Consider the following 19,739-nt stretch of genomic DNA (forward strand, 5'->3'; position numbering starts at 1 on the left):
TTCTCTCACTTAAGGCAGCTTCACCATATGCTTCTACAAGCAATCGATGAGCCTCAGCTGGATTTCTTCAAATTAAAGAAGTAAATCAAAAGTTCCCACAAATGACGCTTATTCGGCTCAAAACTCGGCATTTTCGCACAAAAAAAAATATATGATGCTGATACAAAATCGCTAGTATTTCAAGATTATGTTGTTGACAGATGTCCAACCTTACGATATAATGTTTTACATCAGACAATTTTAACCATAGCTTGCTAGTGGCACCGTCTTTTGTCAAACGGCGGAAACTTATTTGTACACCTAATATATATATATATATATATATATATATATATATATATATATACACTTACTTTATTAATTGACTCTACTCTTTCTCGCTGTCCAATGATGAAAAATCTTGACATTTTTAAACAATTTGTATGGTTTTTACGACATGACTATATACTTGGTAATTTTTAATATTTTGATGATTTATATAATAATTATTGCGATAAATGTATTCTATAATTTTATTCTTGAAGTTTATATAACATTTAAATATTTAATATTATATTAATTTTAAAATTTTTGTGATTTAATGTGGCTGAAGATTTAGTATAGTCGAAACATTCCATTATTTATACGACATCCAATATTAATTTGTGATATAAAGTGATATTATATATATTTTTTAAATTAAATTTTTCTTTTGTTCGTTTTTTGACCTATTTATCTTTTTAATTTTATAAATAAATATCTATTGAAAAAAATTATTCTGTTCAATAGATATTTATTTGTAAACAAAGGAAAAGTCGCAGAATATCCAGTTATAAATACAATTATACATCTAATAAATTAAGAAACAAGAAATATGATGGCAAATAGAAAGGATTCGCAATGGTATTCGTTTGTGACTTTAGAACAAAGGATTACTGTATAGGTTACTGTAATTTTTTAATTATTAGCTGAAGAAAACTACCGTACAGTCGAAATCAGTCCCACCTAAAATTTTGTAATAATTCATAATAAAAATTAATATCTGCGAACATTATTGTTGCTCGGTTTTTACTTGATTTAAATAGAATTATTTTATTGGGAAAATTTATATTATTTTTATACTTGCCTCAACTTGCTTTAACTTATTTTTGCAAATATGGGAAGAACGACATTCATGAAAATATTAATACATAAAATAAATTGTAAAAAAATTATTTCTCGCACATATTAAAAGTGTTAAATAATAAATTCATTAAAATTATTGATCAAAAAATATGCATTAAAACATAAATCAAATAATTTTATGTTGAAAACACACATGATACATTTGAATAAAATAATTTTTGATTTGATATAATTTATAAATAAGATAATTTAAATTCCTTTTAGATCACATCACATACATTTATACATTAATGTTAATAATTACTATTTATACAATAATTAAATAAAGTAGTATATAAAAGCTAACAATTCTTTTAAATAAAATAATACTAAGAATCTAACAAAATTAGACAATAAGATGCATTTGAAAAACGTCTTTCCTTTCTCTTATTTCTTTTATATGAAAATATAAAATAAAAAATAAAATTATTTTTTTATTAACTCCAGTAAATCACAACACCTCATACTCATATATACATGTATTGTATATATTTACGTAATTATTTACAATAATGAACACCTCGCGCGACAGTGAAAAACTTTTCATACTTTTAATATTTTTACATTTTTTATTATTTATTCTTTAAATAGAGTCAAGCGAACTTTTAATTGCCAGATTCTTTCGTTTCAGGCAAAAACATGACAATTGATATATTTTCATCAATATCTTGTGTCTAAACAAAAGAATTGTCGGAGTAGTCCCTCACCGATTTTGATGGATTTTGGATGTTGTAAAGCATCAAAATATTAAACTTATATTTTATTTTATCAACATATTTCAAGGTTTAGTTATTGAAACATCTCTTCCCCGAAAAAAAAAAATAAATTCTATCGTTTTCAGCAAACATCTTTGAAATTATGCTATATATAAAAAATGTTTTATATATAAAAGTTTTATTTTATATAATGATTAGCTCTATATAATGATTCGTTTTTTAATATCAAATTTATTAACTTTTACCTCCACTTATTAATTTTGCAAAATTTAAAAATTTCATATAAAGATAAATTAAAGAGCATCGAATGTCGAATTTATTCTTGTATAATAATCTTATGTTTCCATGAACCAATTTTTAAAAAAAACAAGACAACATTGTATTATAAGCGCCGCGCTATACATAGATGTTTTCTTTCTTTTTGGTAAATTAGATTTCCTTCTCCTTTTTGTTCATTAATTATCCTCTCTCTCCCCCTTTCCTCCCTCCCTCTCTCTCTCTGATTTTCTATTTCTTTTTGTAATATATGTGCAGATTTGCAGGGCAGTAAACATGAAGATACTCATACCCTACGCATCATTCATCGTTACATATCACGCTAGTTGAAAGAGAGAGAGAGAGAGAGAGAGAGAGAGAGAGAGAGAGAGATTTATTGAAAAGAAAAGAGTGATTCTAATTTGTGTAAGAAAAGAAATAACACCTTCCTATAGTGCAGTGCCTATAGCACGTTTCGTTTTTTTTTTTCAAAATTTGAATCGTAGAGACATAACATTATTATACAATACATGAATGAATTCGATATTTGACATTCTTTAATTTTTGTTCATATATATTTTTTTAATTTTGCAAAATTAATGAGTAAGGATGAAAGAAAGCTAAAAAATTTGATATTTAAAAAAAAATAAATACACCATTATACATAATAATATAATACATATAAAATACCATAAAACTTATATATTATATATAAAACTTTTTTTCACATTGTATAATTTCGAAGATATTTGCTGAAAACAATCAAATTTATTTTTTTCGAGGGTGTTTCAATTCCTAAAGCTGATAAAAAAAAGAGTTTAACATTTTTTTATTCTATCCAAATAATATATGATAGCAAAATCGATGAGGATCGACTCCGACTCGTTCCCTTGTAAGAATAACAATTTTATTCATTAATAACTTTTTAATGAATAACGAGCAACGACTGAAACTTTTGATTGTTGTTCAAGATTATGACCTTAACAATAAAATTAAAAACATTAAAAAGGTTCTGTACTTATAACAAAAGTTATGTACAAGAAGGGCAAAGAGCCAATAACGTATAAAAGAATTTTAATTTAAATAAGCAAAATTAATACAAAACAATTATAATAAACAAACGTTTCAACTTCAATAAATTAAAAATCTTAAATTAAAAATCTGTACATGGTCTTTAATGGATTTTTAATTTAGAACGATGTTTATATTATTTTAAGATTACATTGAAAATGACTCGATTGGAGTTGAAATGTTTGTTTATTATAATTGTTTTGTATTAATTTTGCTTATAAAATTTATTAAATTAAAATTCTTTTATACGTTATTGGCTCTTTGCCCTTCTTGTATACTACCTTTTCTTACAATAAAGACAAATTAATCGGCGAGGTATCCGTTATTATAAATAATTACGTTATTATAAATTATTAATAATTTACGTATATTGTGTGTGCGTATGTCAGTGAGATATACAAATATACAATCCAATATCCCATGTGTAATCATAGCAAGGAGACACTATTATGACTACGTTTTCACGGATACACTTAATCGGGTTTAATAACATCCGTAATTAGAAACTGACCAATCGTTATTCCATTCTCCAAAAAAATAACTATGATTGATCAGTTTCATAACTACGAATGTATTAAACCTGATTAAGGGGTGTCTGTGTAAGCGTAGTCTGTCTCCTATGTAAGAGACAAAAAAACATATTAGGTGTTGGAATTAATTCGTAGCGTTTTACAAGTGATGGGAAGTACTTTCATTAATGTATTTTTTAATGCTCATGTGAAATAAATAACATTCTTTCATTAAAAACGCTACGAATTAATTCCAACACCTAATAAATGCTTTAAAAAATTATGCAATTTACAAGATACGTAATTACATATTATTATTTATATAAAATTTTGTATTTATTTCATCTTGTTATCCTATGTATAAAGATATAAAATTCAAAAATAAAAAAAATATTTTTAAGATATTTTATATTCAACGTTAAAATATATGTTAAAATAAAATAAAATATAAAATATAAAATATATTAATAATTTCCAATAATGATCTTTTTCAATAATCTAAATCTCTTTAAATTATCTTAATAATTTATATAATCAAAACTTATGAAAAGAAGAGCATAAAAACCGCACAAGATATTGTTTGTGATATTTAATTATTATTACATTAATAAAACATTAGACGTTTCGGCCACAATCTAGCTATCTTCAGTAAATTCACAATATTCTTAAAACGCAGAGTTACATATAGTTGACATTAAATTCAACCGTCATATATAATTATATAAATGTGTTCTTTCATATGTGAAGATGCTTCGTACAATAATGTTACACCGCCAATTGTCATATCACGAAAAGACTGTAAAATGAGAATTTCCAGATTCTAATTTAACAAATTAACCTATCATTAATATCTAGTCGAAATATATGATAATAGAATTGTTACCTGTTTTACAGCAAAAAAATGATAAATCTCAAGTACATCCTTTACACAGATAAAAATTTGTCGTGATATTGTGTGTTATTATTTGACATATCATATATGTTATCACTATTTATATATATATGTCAAAAGTTTGGATTGTTCTAGAATTATTTATTAAATGTGAGAGAGATCTTTCTTAAGAAAAGGCAGATAAACATCGGGCAACGATTCAGTGTCACTTTGCTTATTGATACTACTTATTTGGCTTTTAATGTATATCATTTCAGAAATTCTTCTTTTCATTAATGATTGTTCTATGTCTAAAATTCTGATATTATCCCAATCCAATTCATGCATCTCATTCAACTGGTGACGCGAAACCATAGACATCTCCGAGGTGGATCTTCTTATGTCAGTAATTCTACGTTTTAAGAATATTGTGAATTTACTGAAGATGGCCAGAGTGTGGCCGAAACGTCTAATGTTTTATTAATGTAATAATAATTAAATATCACAAACAATATCTTGTGCGGTGATTTTTATGCTCTTCTTTTCATAAGTTTTGATTTATAAATCACGTTCGTTTTTATAATTTATATAATATTCATTACTAAATACAATATCATATGTAAGAGAAATCTTATGGTATATTATGGTAATCTTATGGTATACCATTTTAAAATATCAAATTATTCTTAAAATTTCTTTTATTCTTTGCATACCTACAAGCACAAATATTACTACTACTAAGTGCCACTTTGTTTAAAACAACAAAAATTGTTAAAATTTCTAACAATGAAATACTCTGTATGTGTGTGTGTGTGCGTGTGTGCACGATCGCGCATGGACACATATGTTTCTTTACATATTTTTATATTTGTGATACTTACTGGAAATAATAAAAATATAATTTTATTTTATCATATAAGTAAATCAAATTAGACCAATAGCGGAATTCTGTAATCATTATGTGCTCATAACAACAGTTGCGCAGATATCTTACATAATAAAAAAGCTACGCAATTATCGTTATAAATACGACTGTAACGAGTTACAGAATACAGGGACAGGGCACCTATCATGGAACAAGTCGGAATGGATTTCGACCGGAATTATTCAGACATATTTCATAATAGGTACTTCTGTATCCATTCTAATTTGGCAATTGTTTTTTTTTCTTTGTTCATTGTCTTATAATAATATGTGATAGCAAAAATTGTTATAAACAATTTAGTTGATTGCGCTACAATTTATATTTCTATTTGCAAAGATATATAGTCTATTTAATTCAAAATTTTCAAAGGGAAAGATCATGTAAAAAAATTTGCATATTTTGCTCTTTTACACAAGTATCAAAACATTTGTTACATCGCTATGTAAATAGGAGAAGAAAAAAAACAAATCGAACTGAAAAATAAAAACATCTAAAATCTTAAGAAGGTTCTCGCGCTACTTCTTTCTAGTCAATAAACAATTTAAATTATTAAGGTGATTCTTTAAATTGAGTTACCATAGAAATATCTAATTTTTTCTTATATAATAAAGTTGAAGTACCAAAATTGACGTGTGCAAATTTCTACGGTAGGTTAACGATGAAATAAGAAAGAAAAAAAATGTTGAAAATGTAATTTTTCATGTATAATTTAGTGACAGGATAAAATTCACAGACACTTCTTTGATTAACTGTATACAAATCTTATCATAGACTTTTCTCAAAAATGAGATTACAATAGATTATTTAAAAAATTACGATTTTAATGGTTACAAAAAGATAATAGGTCAACGGTTATTCTGGAAAGTTATTTACGTGCATAAACTTACATCTAAAAACTTACAAATTTAACTTCGAAAAGTAAACATAATTTCATCTTGTTTTTGTTCGATGAAGATGTAATTCTTGATTTACTATCGTATCGTCGTTCCATACTATTTTATTAAGATGTACGCGTAGTTTTAATATTTTATTCAAATTATGCAGATATTTGTAATTTTTAGTGGACCTTGATGAGGCACCTCAAATTTTCGGCACTTTATTAAAGAATCACTTTAAACCTGTATAAAACGATTTAAATAATATAATAAAAACATTATCGACAATATCTAATTTGTATACAAAATCAACAATGATTATGTATAATGACATAATTAATATCATTATATACAATTATAAGTTATAAGACGCTCATTTGATGAGGCTTGATATGCTTGAAGTTATATATTATTGAGGTTATGTACCTCAATGATAAATATCTTGCTCTCAAAATGGTGCACATGGCAAAATATATAAATAATGGAGATAATAACATCGTGATTATATGACATAAATTTAAAGACTGCTATTAATAATTTAAATATTAATATTTCTATAAGTAAATATACGTAACCATGTATACACATGTATACGACGTTATCCATTAGACACAAATATTTTTATTTTTCTTTATTGAAAAATTTATGATCAATTTAGAAAGACAAAACTTTACTAGAATGAACTTAAATTTTTACGCTGTAATTATATTTTTAAAATGTTGGTCTTATTGCAAGTGTTCCAAATTAAGAAAAAATATGTACAGAATAAGATTTTGCATATGCTTGTAATGTAAAATTGTAATGTAATATAATGTAATATACATTTAATGTAATGTAAATTGTAATGTAATATACATTTAGAATTAAATATCTTTTTAAGTAAATATCTATCAGTAAATATCAATGAAATTTTTTTTAAATATTATTGATATAATCAATCTTCTTATTATGTATGTATAATATTATTGACTTATTTTATATTTTATTAAACGCAAGAACCTCCTTAAAATTTCTGAATAGTCACTTTAGCCATATTGAATCGTCATAAGCGAGAAATAACACATCAATGCGCATGCGTAATCTATTTTCATTCCATGAGTTTTTCGACTCTACTGACTATCAGGGGAGATAAGGAGAATCTTTGTCTATTTTTGCAAATGTTTTAAAACGGTCTCATCATTTTCAAATTCTCTTTATTTACAAATGGCATGCAAGAAAAATCAACGCTTATGACACATTTCTCGCTTATGATGTCACGATTCAATATGGCTGGAGTGAGTACTCAGGAGTCTTAAAATAAGATAAAGATTAAACGTTTCGTTGAAAATTAATAATTATTGTTCAAAAATTTTATTAAAATGTGAACTCCGTTTGCTTATTTCGGAGAAAAGGTCTGTTCTTTTTAACTGAAGTTCTTGCATGGTACATATTTCTTCCTTTTCTCTCCACATTGGAAAAAAAGAAAAAATATATGAATTGTGCAAAAAGTTCAGCTAAAAAAAATAGGCTTAAAGTTCGACATAGTGTGTACTTTGAAGCAAGCAAAAATAATGGATTGCATCACTAGAAAATACTTCCAAAATTTCAGTCTATTTTTTTAAAGCTTTAATACTGGAATCAAATTGCTATAAATCTACAAAATATGCACGAGTTTTATTATGATATGGAGACTGTAAATATTTATATACGTAAATATATTGTATATGATTATTGTATAATCCCGATAAATAGTCGGTCACAAGCATATTGCATAAATTTACATAGAGTGGATGCTACCGCTTCCTCTTCATACCCTTACGGTATCCTTTACCAAACCAGCCTGGATTCTTTGGAGATGCTATGGAAGTGTCCGCACGAATCACTAGTGAATCACCTTCCTCTTGCTTTTGCTCATTCTTGACGTTTATTGGTTCTGGACAATCTCCGTCACGTTGATAATACAAACAGGTAAGGGAGCCTTCATGCTCCATACAAAATGAACAAGCTGGTTTCGGTTTTGGTGTTTCCACTGGCATGTTTGGTATTTGTATAAAAGGATAATAAAATAATGGTGTCAATTGTGGATACATGTACATAGGGGGAAATGGCAAGCCCATAGATAGAAACGGTAATGCGGTGAAAAAAGGTGCCGGATAGGCAGTTGTTATATCAGTCACTGCTAAGGACGATATGCAGTCTTTTTTGTCAGTCTCTTCTACCATGCATTTAACATTTTCATCGCTGCTTTGACTTAGAGGTTCCTTAATTACTGGCTCCTCAAGACACGGTTGAGTCTTAGTGAGTTGTTCATCATTTTGAAGCTTTACCGCATGAAAAAAGATTGGATCCTTCGTACGATTATATCGCGGTATCTCTAGACCTAAATGACTCATAATTTTCCTCATTATTTCATCACATTTTCCATTTATCTTCAAAATTGCATTCTCATCTTTCGGAGTCCATTGCAAGTTAACAATGTACAGAGAAGCTCTTTTCTGAACGGGTTTATCCATTTGCCATAACCATGGATACTTCTTAAGAACTTTCAGACTAGACCCTAAACACAATATAACATCTGCTTGCTTTGCAGCTCTAGTTGCCCCGTTCCAATTGATTGGCCAAGGCAAATTACCTCTTTCACCAAAATGGACGATAGAATCTTGCAGCACTGAATTACATCTGTGACATAATCTTCCTGTACCGTGTTGATATCGTGCAGTCTTTTCAGTAACATCAAAAAGTCTCCAATATTCTCTAGATGGTTTGCATGTTCTACAAACTTCTACATACATATTGCCGTGTACCTCGGAGAGAAAATTACGCGGGATACCACTGCGTAAGTGTAATCCATCACAATTTTGAGAAACTACATGTTTGAGGATTCGCGCTTTATATAATGCATAAAGAGCCATATGCGTCAAGGTTGGTTCAGCTTGACTCAGATCATGATTCCTGTCGAAAATATAAATAATATATATAAACAATATAAATAATTAAACAATAAATTTAGGGGCATCCTATATATTCTGTACATAGGAATGTCCAAATGTTTCGACGCCTTATCATATTTATATTATTAGCGTTTTAGATCAATTGTGTTTAATGTCCGAACGGCGCATATGAGATAATTAAATTTTTTAATTAAGAACATATATTGTATTCATAACATGTAACTTTGATCGATTATTAGCGTTCTCTCTCATATTTGTGTATAATATCATAATAAATACAATATAATATAAAAATACAGTCGCGAACTTCTATAAAAGTAACTTGGGACCAATCGAACCTCTATAAAAGTAAACAAATGCGCATGCGTGAGCATATGCTCGATTACTATATGGGAGGGCTAAGACATTACTTTTACGGAGGTTAAAATAAAATCCGAGGTTAACTACGGAGGTTCGACTGTATGTAGTATATAAATATATTTCTTACTGTTTACTGTTATATTGACAGATTATATTTATTGCACTGTAATTACCATTGATAACTGTACAATATTAAAGAGTGAATTATCTTTAATTTATTTTTGCCAAATAGTAAATAAATGTAAACCTAATTGATATAAAGGAACAAGAAATGTAAATCAAAATTAAAAAAAAAACAAAATCTTTCATAAATATTGAACAGTCTCAACTTGTTAATTAATAAAAATTAATAAGTTCAAATGAAAAAAAGTTTATTAACCATTATATAAAATCTTTCATAAATTTTATTATGCAATCTTTATATTTGTGAAATGACGAAGATTAAAATAAGATTATTGCAAAAAAAGAAAAAATTATTGCCATACAGGATTAAGTTTTAATTAAAATGATTCCTACCCAATGTCCTTTCCTTGTTGCATACGAGTCCAAACTCCATTAGTACCTCTATAATCTGGAATAGATGCCGCTGTGCTAATACCAGCACCAGTGTATACTGCAAGTGACGTTGCTCTACTGATTGCTGCTGCCAAACGTATACATTTTTCCTCCAAGATTTCAGGTGCATCTTCAATCTCTTCCAATCTCGCCTTTATTCTTTCTCGTTTTTCTTGTCTATAAATACAGATAAGCAAAATTATAAATAATTTTATATTCTACTTAAAATTAAACGACATATTAAATATATTATGTCTTTAATTTTGCAACTATCAGTGAATTATAAATGATAAAACGTAACCATAATATATTATCGATAACGGGATATAATGTATTAATAATTTACTAAAAAATTTATTAAAAAATTTTATTATTTACTCTATTATCGTTATTTATATCTCCAGTACAAATTATCAAGGCTCGGTCTTATTTTAAATAAATTTATTTAAAATATACATTTTAAATTAAAAAAAAATTAAACAGTTATTTAATATTTATTATTTAAAACAACTTCTTTTGACCTATTTCTTAATTAATATTTTAAATAATTTTCTGGAACTTATTTTATATTTTTTATTTTAAATAAATTGTATTAGTTATGTTACCAATCCATCGTTAAAAGTGACAGCGAGTAATTAAATTATAGTATTAATATTTATGATGAAGTATTATACACGTGTGAAGTATGAGATATACCCACATATGATCCATGTTGAATTTCCACCTGGTTCGCAAAGGATTAATTCTATTAAGTATCAATTATAGGCTGTAGATATAAAAAAAAACTGAAACGTTATATTTAGAAATGTATTCATATATTCAAATAAGCAAAATCATTAAAATATTTTTTATTTAAATACTATTTGAAACATTTATTTAAAATACATATTTGTTATTTTATATTTTAAGTAAGTTTCCAAAATCTATTTTTTATTTAAAATAAGAAATAGCCTTCGAAAACTTATTTAAAATAAAAAACAAGTTATTTTTATATTTTAAATAAAAGTTATTTTATATTTTAAATAAATAAATGTATTTTCAGGCCCTATTTCTTATTTTATATTTTCATTTCTTATTTTATATTTCTTGTGACTTATTCCTTATTTAATATTTTAAATAAGTTTTTGAACTTATTTTATACTTTTTATTTCAAATAAGTTGTATTAATGATTTTACTAACTCCTACGATTTTATATTTTAAATAAGTTTCTGGAACTTATTTTATATTTTTTATTTTAAATAAGTCGCATCAGTTATTTTACCGAGCCCTACAAATTTATAATCAAACTGAATAAACTAATATATTAAAGTATAATACAGATTTAAGGAGGCTACTTTGGAGTCAGTGCGATAAGAGATGCGCAATATACAATATAAGTGTAGATTGCGCACCTCTTACTGCGCTGACTCCAAAGTAGCCCCCTTAAATCTGTATTATATTTTTACAATTATTAGGAGTCCTATTTTATATATATATTCTTTATTCTAAATTGTCACTATTGAATATATGCATTCACAGATATCTTTATATTATCATAATACCTTTTATATTATTACAATCCTAGATAGCAAAATTATTCCTCCCTCTCTGTCGAGAACAGATTCTGAAAGTGACTTTGATAGACTTTGTTATCAAAATGACAGCAGAAATATTCATAAACAAATTCCGCTTACTGAATATAATAATATAATATTAATATACAGGATGTTTTCTCTAATTCGATCATTTAAAGTATCTTCATTGTTTTTGACGATGCGAGAAAATATCACAGGAGATTTTGTTCGATTCAAAGGGGCACATACTATGAGCAAAAAATTTTTCCTAGGGTCATATATTTTGAGACTTCAAAGTCACTTACACTTTATAAATAGAATTGTATAATTTTTTACACAATATGATTCCTCTAATTATCCTGCACATAAAAATATTAATGTAGTTATATCAAAAAACCAATAGTTTACGAGATATTTTATACTTTATTTTGATATTGATATAAAATGTTTTATAAAAAAAATTCGTAAACTGTTAATTTTTTTACAATCGTATACCAATACTTTTATTAACAAAATAATGAGATGAATAAATTAGTAGAAAGGAAATACATAGTTGGTTTCAGAAAAATGTGTATGCAAAATGGATATTTTTTTAAAATAAATAAGTATATATTTTCTTTCCATCCATATGTATATTGAAACAATCTGCCACAGATTTATTGTAACAAAAAGCTTTATTGACTCAATGAATAACATCATTGAATCATACATTGGATTTTATTATTAATACATACAATCGTTAATTTAATCAATAAGTTCATTACTTTATGATCATGTTTGTTAATATTATATTATGAAATGATATATTGACTACTACAGTGTAGTATATAAAATTTTTTTTAATTTTAAAATACAGTTCTTTTTTTAAATATTCTTATACAGTTTAATTATTTCTTATGTTAACTTACGTTTTAATTATGCATCATTTTATGTATTTAAGTTTTGAAAACGCATATGCGATATCAAAGAGATTTGGATTGTAAATTCTCTAAAACTTCTAAAGTAGCAATCTAACACGATAACGCTAATTGTGAACTATAATTTCATACTTATTAAAATCAATTATATAAGAGCTATAAGCCAAAACAACACATTTAATAACAAAATAGAATTTCAAACTTCGAATAGTACTTTATAAATAAATTAAAATGACAAAATTAAAAATAAAAAACGGTTTAAGTGATTAAAAATCAACTATTAAAGATTACGAGCCAAAACAATACATTATATGATAAATTCCGAATATAGTAACAAACGTTTTTATTTCCTATGAGATCATTATCAATGTTGAAAACAAAGTATCAGTTTTGAGAAATTAAATTACAATTAAAATTCACGCATGTTTGAGAGAGAAGTTATGTTACTTCACGTAAATGCGGCTAAATTATTTATTATTAATTCTCTATTAATTAAATTATTTAGATTAGTCATGTAACAATATGAGTTATGTATTAAAAGAATGTAAATTGATGCTGAGATATACCTTGAAAAGTTTAAAACGTGTAAATCTTTGTGATAAAAAATTGGTTACACTGTAAAATAAAATGGTCATACAATAAAATAATTTTAGTGTAAATAAAAAGTATAAAAAGGTTCTTTATTTATAAATACTTAGTACGGATGCGCACTTCATTTGTTATAATCAGAGTAAAATTGAAAAATGAGCTGATTTATATTCAAGTAATACAGGATCCGGCAAAATGATCTCCCACATTTTAATCTTTAATAAAAACGCCATTGTAAATGCTATTTAGATTTTATTTTTATTAACTGAAAATTTATGCTATGCCATTTGTTTTTATTGAGTTTTGAAAATTACAGAGTCCAAGTGGCGACCATTTTTTTCGATACACATTCGAAGCTGATTTCTAAAAGTTTCCATCACTCGAGCAATAATTTGAGGCGATATTCTTTTTCAGTTGATTTTCTTTTTAAAGCTGAACCTGTAGCTCTAAAATTTGAAACCCACAATAGTATTGTTTTGCGATCTGGAACTGAAGCATGTCTACCAAGCGCGAAGTGAGTACGAAAAGTTCTTTGCGTCGTAATCACAGATTCGTTACTTTTCATAAATGTTTCGATAACGAAGGCACGATGCTCGCCCGTCCAATTCATGACGACAACTGAAATGGCAAGGCGCGAGCTACCAATTGACTACGCTAAGCTCCCCCTCTCTTCAGTGGTTCGGGGAAAGTGGCGGTGCAAAATGTGGGAGATCATTTTGCCGGACCCTGTATGTAGCAAATGCTCGTTAATTTAAAATCGACAAATCTAGGCTGCGGTCCATTTGCTTCTTCCAAATGCCCTGAACGCTACGCTCCGATTGGTCCATTACTATTCCGAATTGCTACGTGAATGCTCCAGCCAACCCAACTCTCGAGGTGAGGCAGTTTGAGCAAAACGGGAGCAAAAACGATGACATATTGATGACGTAATCAGAGATGCTAGGAGCGTTCCGAAGCATCAAATGGATCAGTCATGGCAATGCTACAAATGCTCTATAACCTTTGAAGCGCTAAGTGCAGCCATAGACATGCCTAGGAGATTAGAATTAGGGAAGGGGAAGTAGGAAAGAGGGAATTACGTAGATCAGGAAGGGGGAAAGATTACTAGAAGAGTAATAGTTATAATAAGGAAAGGTAATTATCGGAAAGGGATTCCTAGGGAATATCATTCTGTCGATTCAATCCATGCTGCTGTTTTTTTATATGAACCACCTCTGAGATCATCCTTTTGTTATACGAAGGTTTACGATCAAGAATAGTAACATTATTCCAATCAAATTTATGGTTTGTGCGATTTTATGGTTCGAAATAACTGTTTGAAGTGAATCCGTATTTTTATTGATATCAGCACGGTGTTCATGCTTATTTTTATTAGTCCATATGTATAAAAGATATTATATTGTTGTATGTATTATAGAATATCATATAAAAGATATATTAAGAAATATGATAATTTTCATTGTTTTAATTAAATGTTACATTAAGTTATGATGTTCTCAAGTATAATACATTAATAAACAGTGATTTGTTATACTAATGAATAAAGTTATTGACTAATAAAAAATATTTAATGTAATATTCATAATATATATTAAAAGTTTATTTTATGAATGAATTTCAAGTCATTGAACACCATTCAATGATATTACAAACAGTTTTTTCAGTGTGGTTCTGCTCCTAAATATGTTTTAAGTCCGGAAAAACATTTCTGTACTCGATATACAAAATTAGAATGTATATAAATTCACATGAAAAATATGTATTTAAGCGCTAAAATCTGCTTCGAAAAAATATAGAATTCTTATTTAAAAATAGTAATTTAGAAAAAATGAAAGAAATAAAAAATTTTGATACTGTATATTAATTATTTTATATATAGCATATAATAATTAGGAAATTAGATATATAACTACAGAAAAACTTAAAAAATATTATCGATGTACTATATATAGAAATTTGAAAAGAATATGCTTCAACAATTAGATTCTTTTCAAATGGATTATATACAGGATATCCCAAAATAATCATCAAGTATTTCATAGGCAGGTAGAGCAGACTAAACTGAGTCGAAAAGTCCTCTACCATTTTGCAATTTTCGCAATAGTTAACACGACATTAATTATTAAAAATTGTCGAAAGTTGAGCTTCAATAATTTTTACTCAAATACTATCAACTTTACAGAAAAATTGCAAGAGACAAAAATTGTATTTTCTTCTCATAGAACTAACAATTTTTTCAGAATTTTTTATCAAGTTTTTAGTACTTTAGTATTTTATTTAGTACTTTATAATAGTATTTTATTTTTACCAACATGAAAAAATATAGTATTAAAAAATTCTGAAAAAATTCTTAAGTTAATGCGCTCTTTGTTTCCTGCTTCTTACTGTTTGTCTCTGTTTGTTTCTTGCCTTTTTGGTCAATAAGACAAAAGACAAACAGCAAGAAACAGAAAATAAAAAACACATTGTAGAATTAACCTTAGAGTTCTAAAAAAAAAAGAAACAATTTTTGTTTCTTGCAATTTTTCTGTAAAGTTGATAGTATTTGAGTAAAAAATTATTAAGAACCAATTTTCAGCAATTTTTTTAGTAATTAATATTTTGTTAAATATTGCAAAAATTACAAAATGACTTTTCGATTCAGTTTAATCCACTCTACCTGTCCATGAAATATTTAAAGATTTTGAGACACCTTGTATACATTCCTAGTGAAAATTTTTCTCAGAATTTTTCATATGATTTTTCAGAATTTCTATATAATTTTATAACTTTCTCACATTTTTTTATACGAATTGAAATACTTCTTAGAAAATACACATCTTTTCTCAAAATTTTCTATATATGAAATATCGTAAGATTTCTAAAATTTTTTGTAAATATAATTTCTGATAAAATGTTATAAAATCTAAAAAATTTAAATATATTTTTTTTAAATTGTGGAATGAGACATCTCAGAATATTTCAGAATTCACGTATATAAACAATTCTGATGTAAACTTTCCTAATATTTCTGAGTATTTCTGAAAAATGTTCCAATTCGTATAAAAATTATAAGAAAAATTTTCATCAAGGATGTAAAGAATCATATTGAGAATAGCTAACCAACGAAGCTTCAATTCATTAATAATACTTGTTTTTAGATGCAGTTTTGTCAATTCATAAGAGTAGATTTAATGGATATATATAACAAGAACGTTGCTTAATCTTACGCGTTAGTGTTGAAAATAAGAATATAGCCTATTTGTGTATAAAGCTAACAAAAAACAAATTTTAACAATAAAATATCATCTATAATTTTACTGTGTCGTATTAAAAAAAAAGATGGTATAATTTATACATCAGATAAATTTTACTCTGCTCCAAGGTAGATTTGACTAAAAATATCTACCAATATCTATCAAATATCTACTACTAATCCTTAAAAATATCTGTAATGGTTATTACCGTAAATTAACCTCTTTCACTACGTCGCTGCACGAGGCAAGTATTCCAGTTTCTTCCGCCGTCCTGTCTATTTCCGATTTCTGTAAAATCGCTGCCACCTGATAAAAACGTCATGTTTCAATGAGATTTGTTTACGATATATATCTATTCGAAGGCTATCACTAGACGTGGTTAGGAGGTTTGTACACATTTTACAAGTTTTACAAGTGATAATTTCTTGAACAGCAATGTTAACACGCGTATACCTTCTTGAAAGTGGCCACTCTCTCGTCTTTAACTTTAAAAGCCTTCAAAGCAGCGGAACGTCTTCGTGACATGAATTTTTCGTCTTTTGTCTCCGCCATCTTTAATCAAAACGATGCGCACAGTGACGTATATACCATTACCCATGGTGGAAATATCTATAGTTCAGCAGAAATGTTCATTTTGCAACTGTGGAAGTTGTCTTCGCGCTGATTGGACTATACTTTTAGGCTGAAGTACCATGATATATTAACTGCGTAACCAATCAGAAGCGATCCGCTTGTTGTGGTTTCGTATTTTGGTGTCGTCACATGTGGCGCATCTTGAGTAAGCGTAACTTTCATCGACCAATCATATCGTTTCACTTGAACATTAATTTCCACCTAATTACTTTGTGTTTTTTACTTTGTTGTTTTTTATTTTGTTATTACGCCAAAACATAGTGGAACCACCATGCGTAAAATCCAATTTCTGGCTCATTTTAGCTTGTACTATCTGAAAAAAATGCACATGGGTTTCGAGTTTGCAACAGTACAATTATAGAAGTGCACCCCTTTGCACACGTAGAAAGTCGAAACTGATCGAAACCCACGTGGAACAGTACAATTATAGACTCATTTTGCCTCTGTGAAACTTAAAAAAATGTTTTCGGTGTACTATATAGAAATTTAAAAAGAATATGCTTCAACATTAGGTACCTTTCAAATGGATTATATATAGAGTGTAAAATAATTACCAAATATTTCATGGGCAGGTAGAACTAACGGACTAACCCTAACAGCACAAAATCGACTCTAAATCGACTCTGAGTCGACTTCTGAAAAATGGACGTCTATAAGTTGACTTTAGATGACTTGGAGACGTCTCTAAGTCATACAATGTCCCACTTTAAAGACGACTGTAAGCCGACTTTAAGTCAACTATTCTAGGCTGTGGTCCGATTCATGAACAGTATTTATCCTTGTTTAACTATAATTAAACAACAAAGACGAAATGCTTCTACATTTAAGCTTTGTGAGCGTAAATCTGCTAGATTCTTTCGTTTCATGCAAAAACGTGTCGTTAAATCTAAATTTGAATCCTCATATAGACAACAGTGCTTTGACACCGAACACTAATTGGTGAAAAATGGACGATGGGGGGGTAAATTTTATTCCCACAACCGGCTTTTCACCAATCTACATTCGGTATCAGAGCGCTATTGTCCGTATGAGGATCCGGGCAGAAGAAAGAGGACATGATGGCCCAAAATCTGTAATCGCAAAATGCTGCCGTACACTACACTACCCTTTGACAAAGTGGATATAAACTACATAGCAACGTCCACTTTTCAAGGCTGGAGATGATAAATCGATATTTGATTCATATAATCGTGTTACATGTAGCATGATTATATAAACCAAATATAAAATGTCATTCATGAAAAATAGTAAATATCATGTCATTCATAATAAATGTCATGTCATCGTAACAATGAATGTCAGATGTCGTATAACGGATGTCATACGTAGTGTGAATCCTAAATTAATTATTAATTAATAATTTCAAGTACGCTGGATTCATTCGGAGCGATCCCGAGTAGCTCCCGAGAGACGAAACGAACAATGCTATAAAATATGTTAAATAATTGCATTTAATTCTGTACTTACATGATAATAAAAAATAAATGACAAATACAATATTTAACCGTCATTTATGAACTTGCTGTTGATTCCGCTTACACTCATTGCGATCCATGAAGATGAAGGGATCGCGTAATGAAAACTGCGGATCACACACTCGTGATTGGTTCTGTTTTCGTTCCGCGTTCCACTATTCCATTGCATGGGTTTGCACCCTTAAGATGTCATAAATCAATCCGAGGACTGTATAGCACCTTAGAGCATTATTTAAGATAGTTTTAAAATAAAAACAAACTATAAATATCACCTCATGTTTAGTGTTTCATAGTTGGTAGCCTTAGTCTCTTATCGACATTCATAGAGATGGCGGAGATTCAGAGAGAGATGCTTGCAAATTGCACATACCATGTTATCTCTTTCATCATGATCGAAATCCATGTAAAACGGTACAATTATAGACCTCATTTTGCCTCTGTGACAGATTTCCTAACCTCAATAGTTGTCAACTTTAACGCTTAATATTTCAATTCGTGGGATAGAACGGCAATTTTTTCTGCCAGATTCTTCCATTTCATACAAAAACATGAACAAGCCTAATTTTATTGATTTTAAGATGATTAGTGCTAAACTGTATAATTACCCTAAGGATAAAGGAGTATTTTGATAAAGCATCTGGCGAAATTTTGAAATGCAGAGTTGGCAACATTGGCTTAGTTTCCGAGGATGTAATCCGGATCAAAATGTAAGAACCAATCAATTACAGTTGAGTATTCCCCTGTTATAGTCGAACGACAGGGGAATGCCTGACTGTAGTTGATTAGTTCTTAGGGTGAAATCACACAGTGCGGAATAAGACTGCGGAGTAGCGAGTGCGTCATTGTTCTTGTAATAAACCGTCGTTGAGAGGTCAAAATAATTTGATGCTGATTAATATGATGGAATTGCGTAACGTCGAGACAAATGAAGCAAAATGACAAAATCTGAGTGCATAAATATAGATACCAAGAAAAAAACAATGATGCATTACATGCAATTTCAGTATGCCCTTTTCCGCATTTTTCCATTACGCCAGTTTTGTGTGCAATGTTCATGTTTGCATGCGGAAAAATGATAGTAAATGCGTTAAAATAGTTCAAAAAATTGTTATGAAATGGTAAATAT

The 19,739-nt window shown here is 28.1% G+C and overlaps 1 protein-coding gene across 1 annotated transcript; it reads right to left on the reverse strand.

Annotated features, from left to right (window-relative positions):
• Positions 1-5,721: 5,721 nt before the first annotated feature.
• On the reverse strand, positions 5,722-17,112 carry Sirt7 (sirtuin 7). Its single transcript, XM_011051317.2, has 4 exons — positions 16,959-17,112; positions 16,714-16,811; positions 10,172-10,387; positions 5,722-9,296 (listed from the first exon to the last, which is right to left on the reverse strand). The coding sequence occupies exons 1-4, from the start codon at positions 17,055-17,057 to the stop codon at positions 8,138-8,140; spliced, it is 1,572 nt and encodes a 523-aa protein (XP_011049619.1). The 5' UTR covers positions 17,058-17,112; the 3' UTR covers positions 5,722-8,137.
• Between the last annotated feature and the right edge of the window lie 2,627 nt (positions 17,113-19,739).

The sequence above is a fragment of the Acromyrmex echinatior genome, chromosome 12, assembly GCF_024713525.1.
Source record: "Acromyrmex echinatior isolate Ae372 chromosome 12, ASM2471352v2, whole genome shotgun sequence".
Taxonomy (NCBI): Eukaryota; Metazoa; Arthropoda; class Insecta; order Hymenoptera; family Formicidae; genus Acromyrmex; species Acromyrmex echinatior.

Coding starts and splice junctions, on each gene's coding strand:
- Sirt7 (XM_011051317.2), bottom strand. CDS start 17,057: ATGGCGGAGACAAAAGACGAAAAATTCATGTCACGAAGACGTTCCGCT. Junction 10,388..16,713: donor GTGAAAGAGGTTAATTTACG/GTAATAACCATT, acceptor CTGTATTTATAG/ACAAGAAAAACGAGAAAGAA. Junction 9,297..10,171: donor CAACAAGGAAAGGACATTGG/GTAGGAATCATT, acceptor TATTTTCGACAG/GAATCATGATCTGAGTCAAG.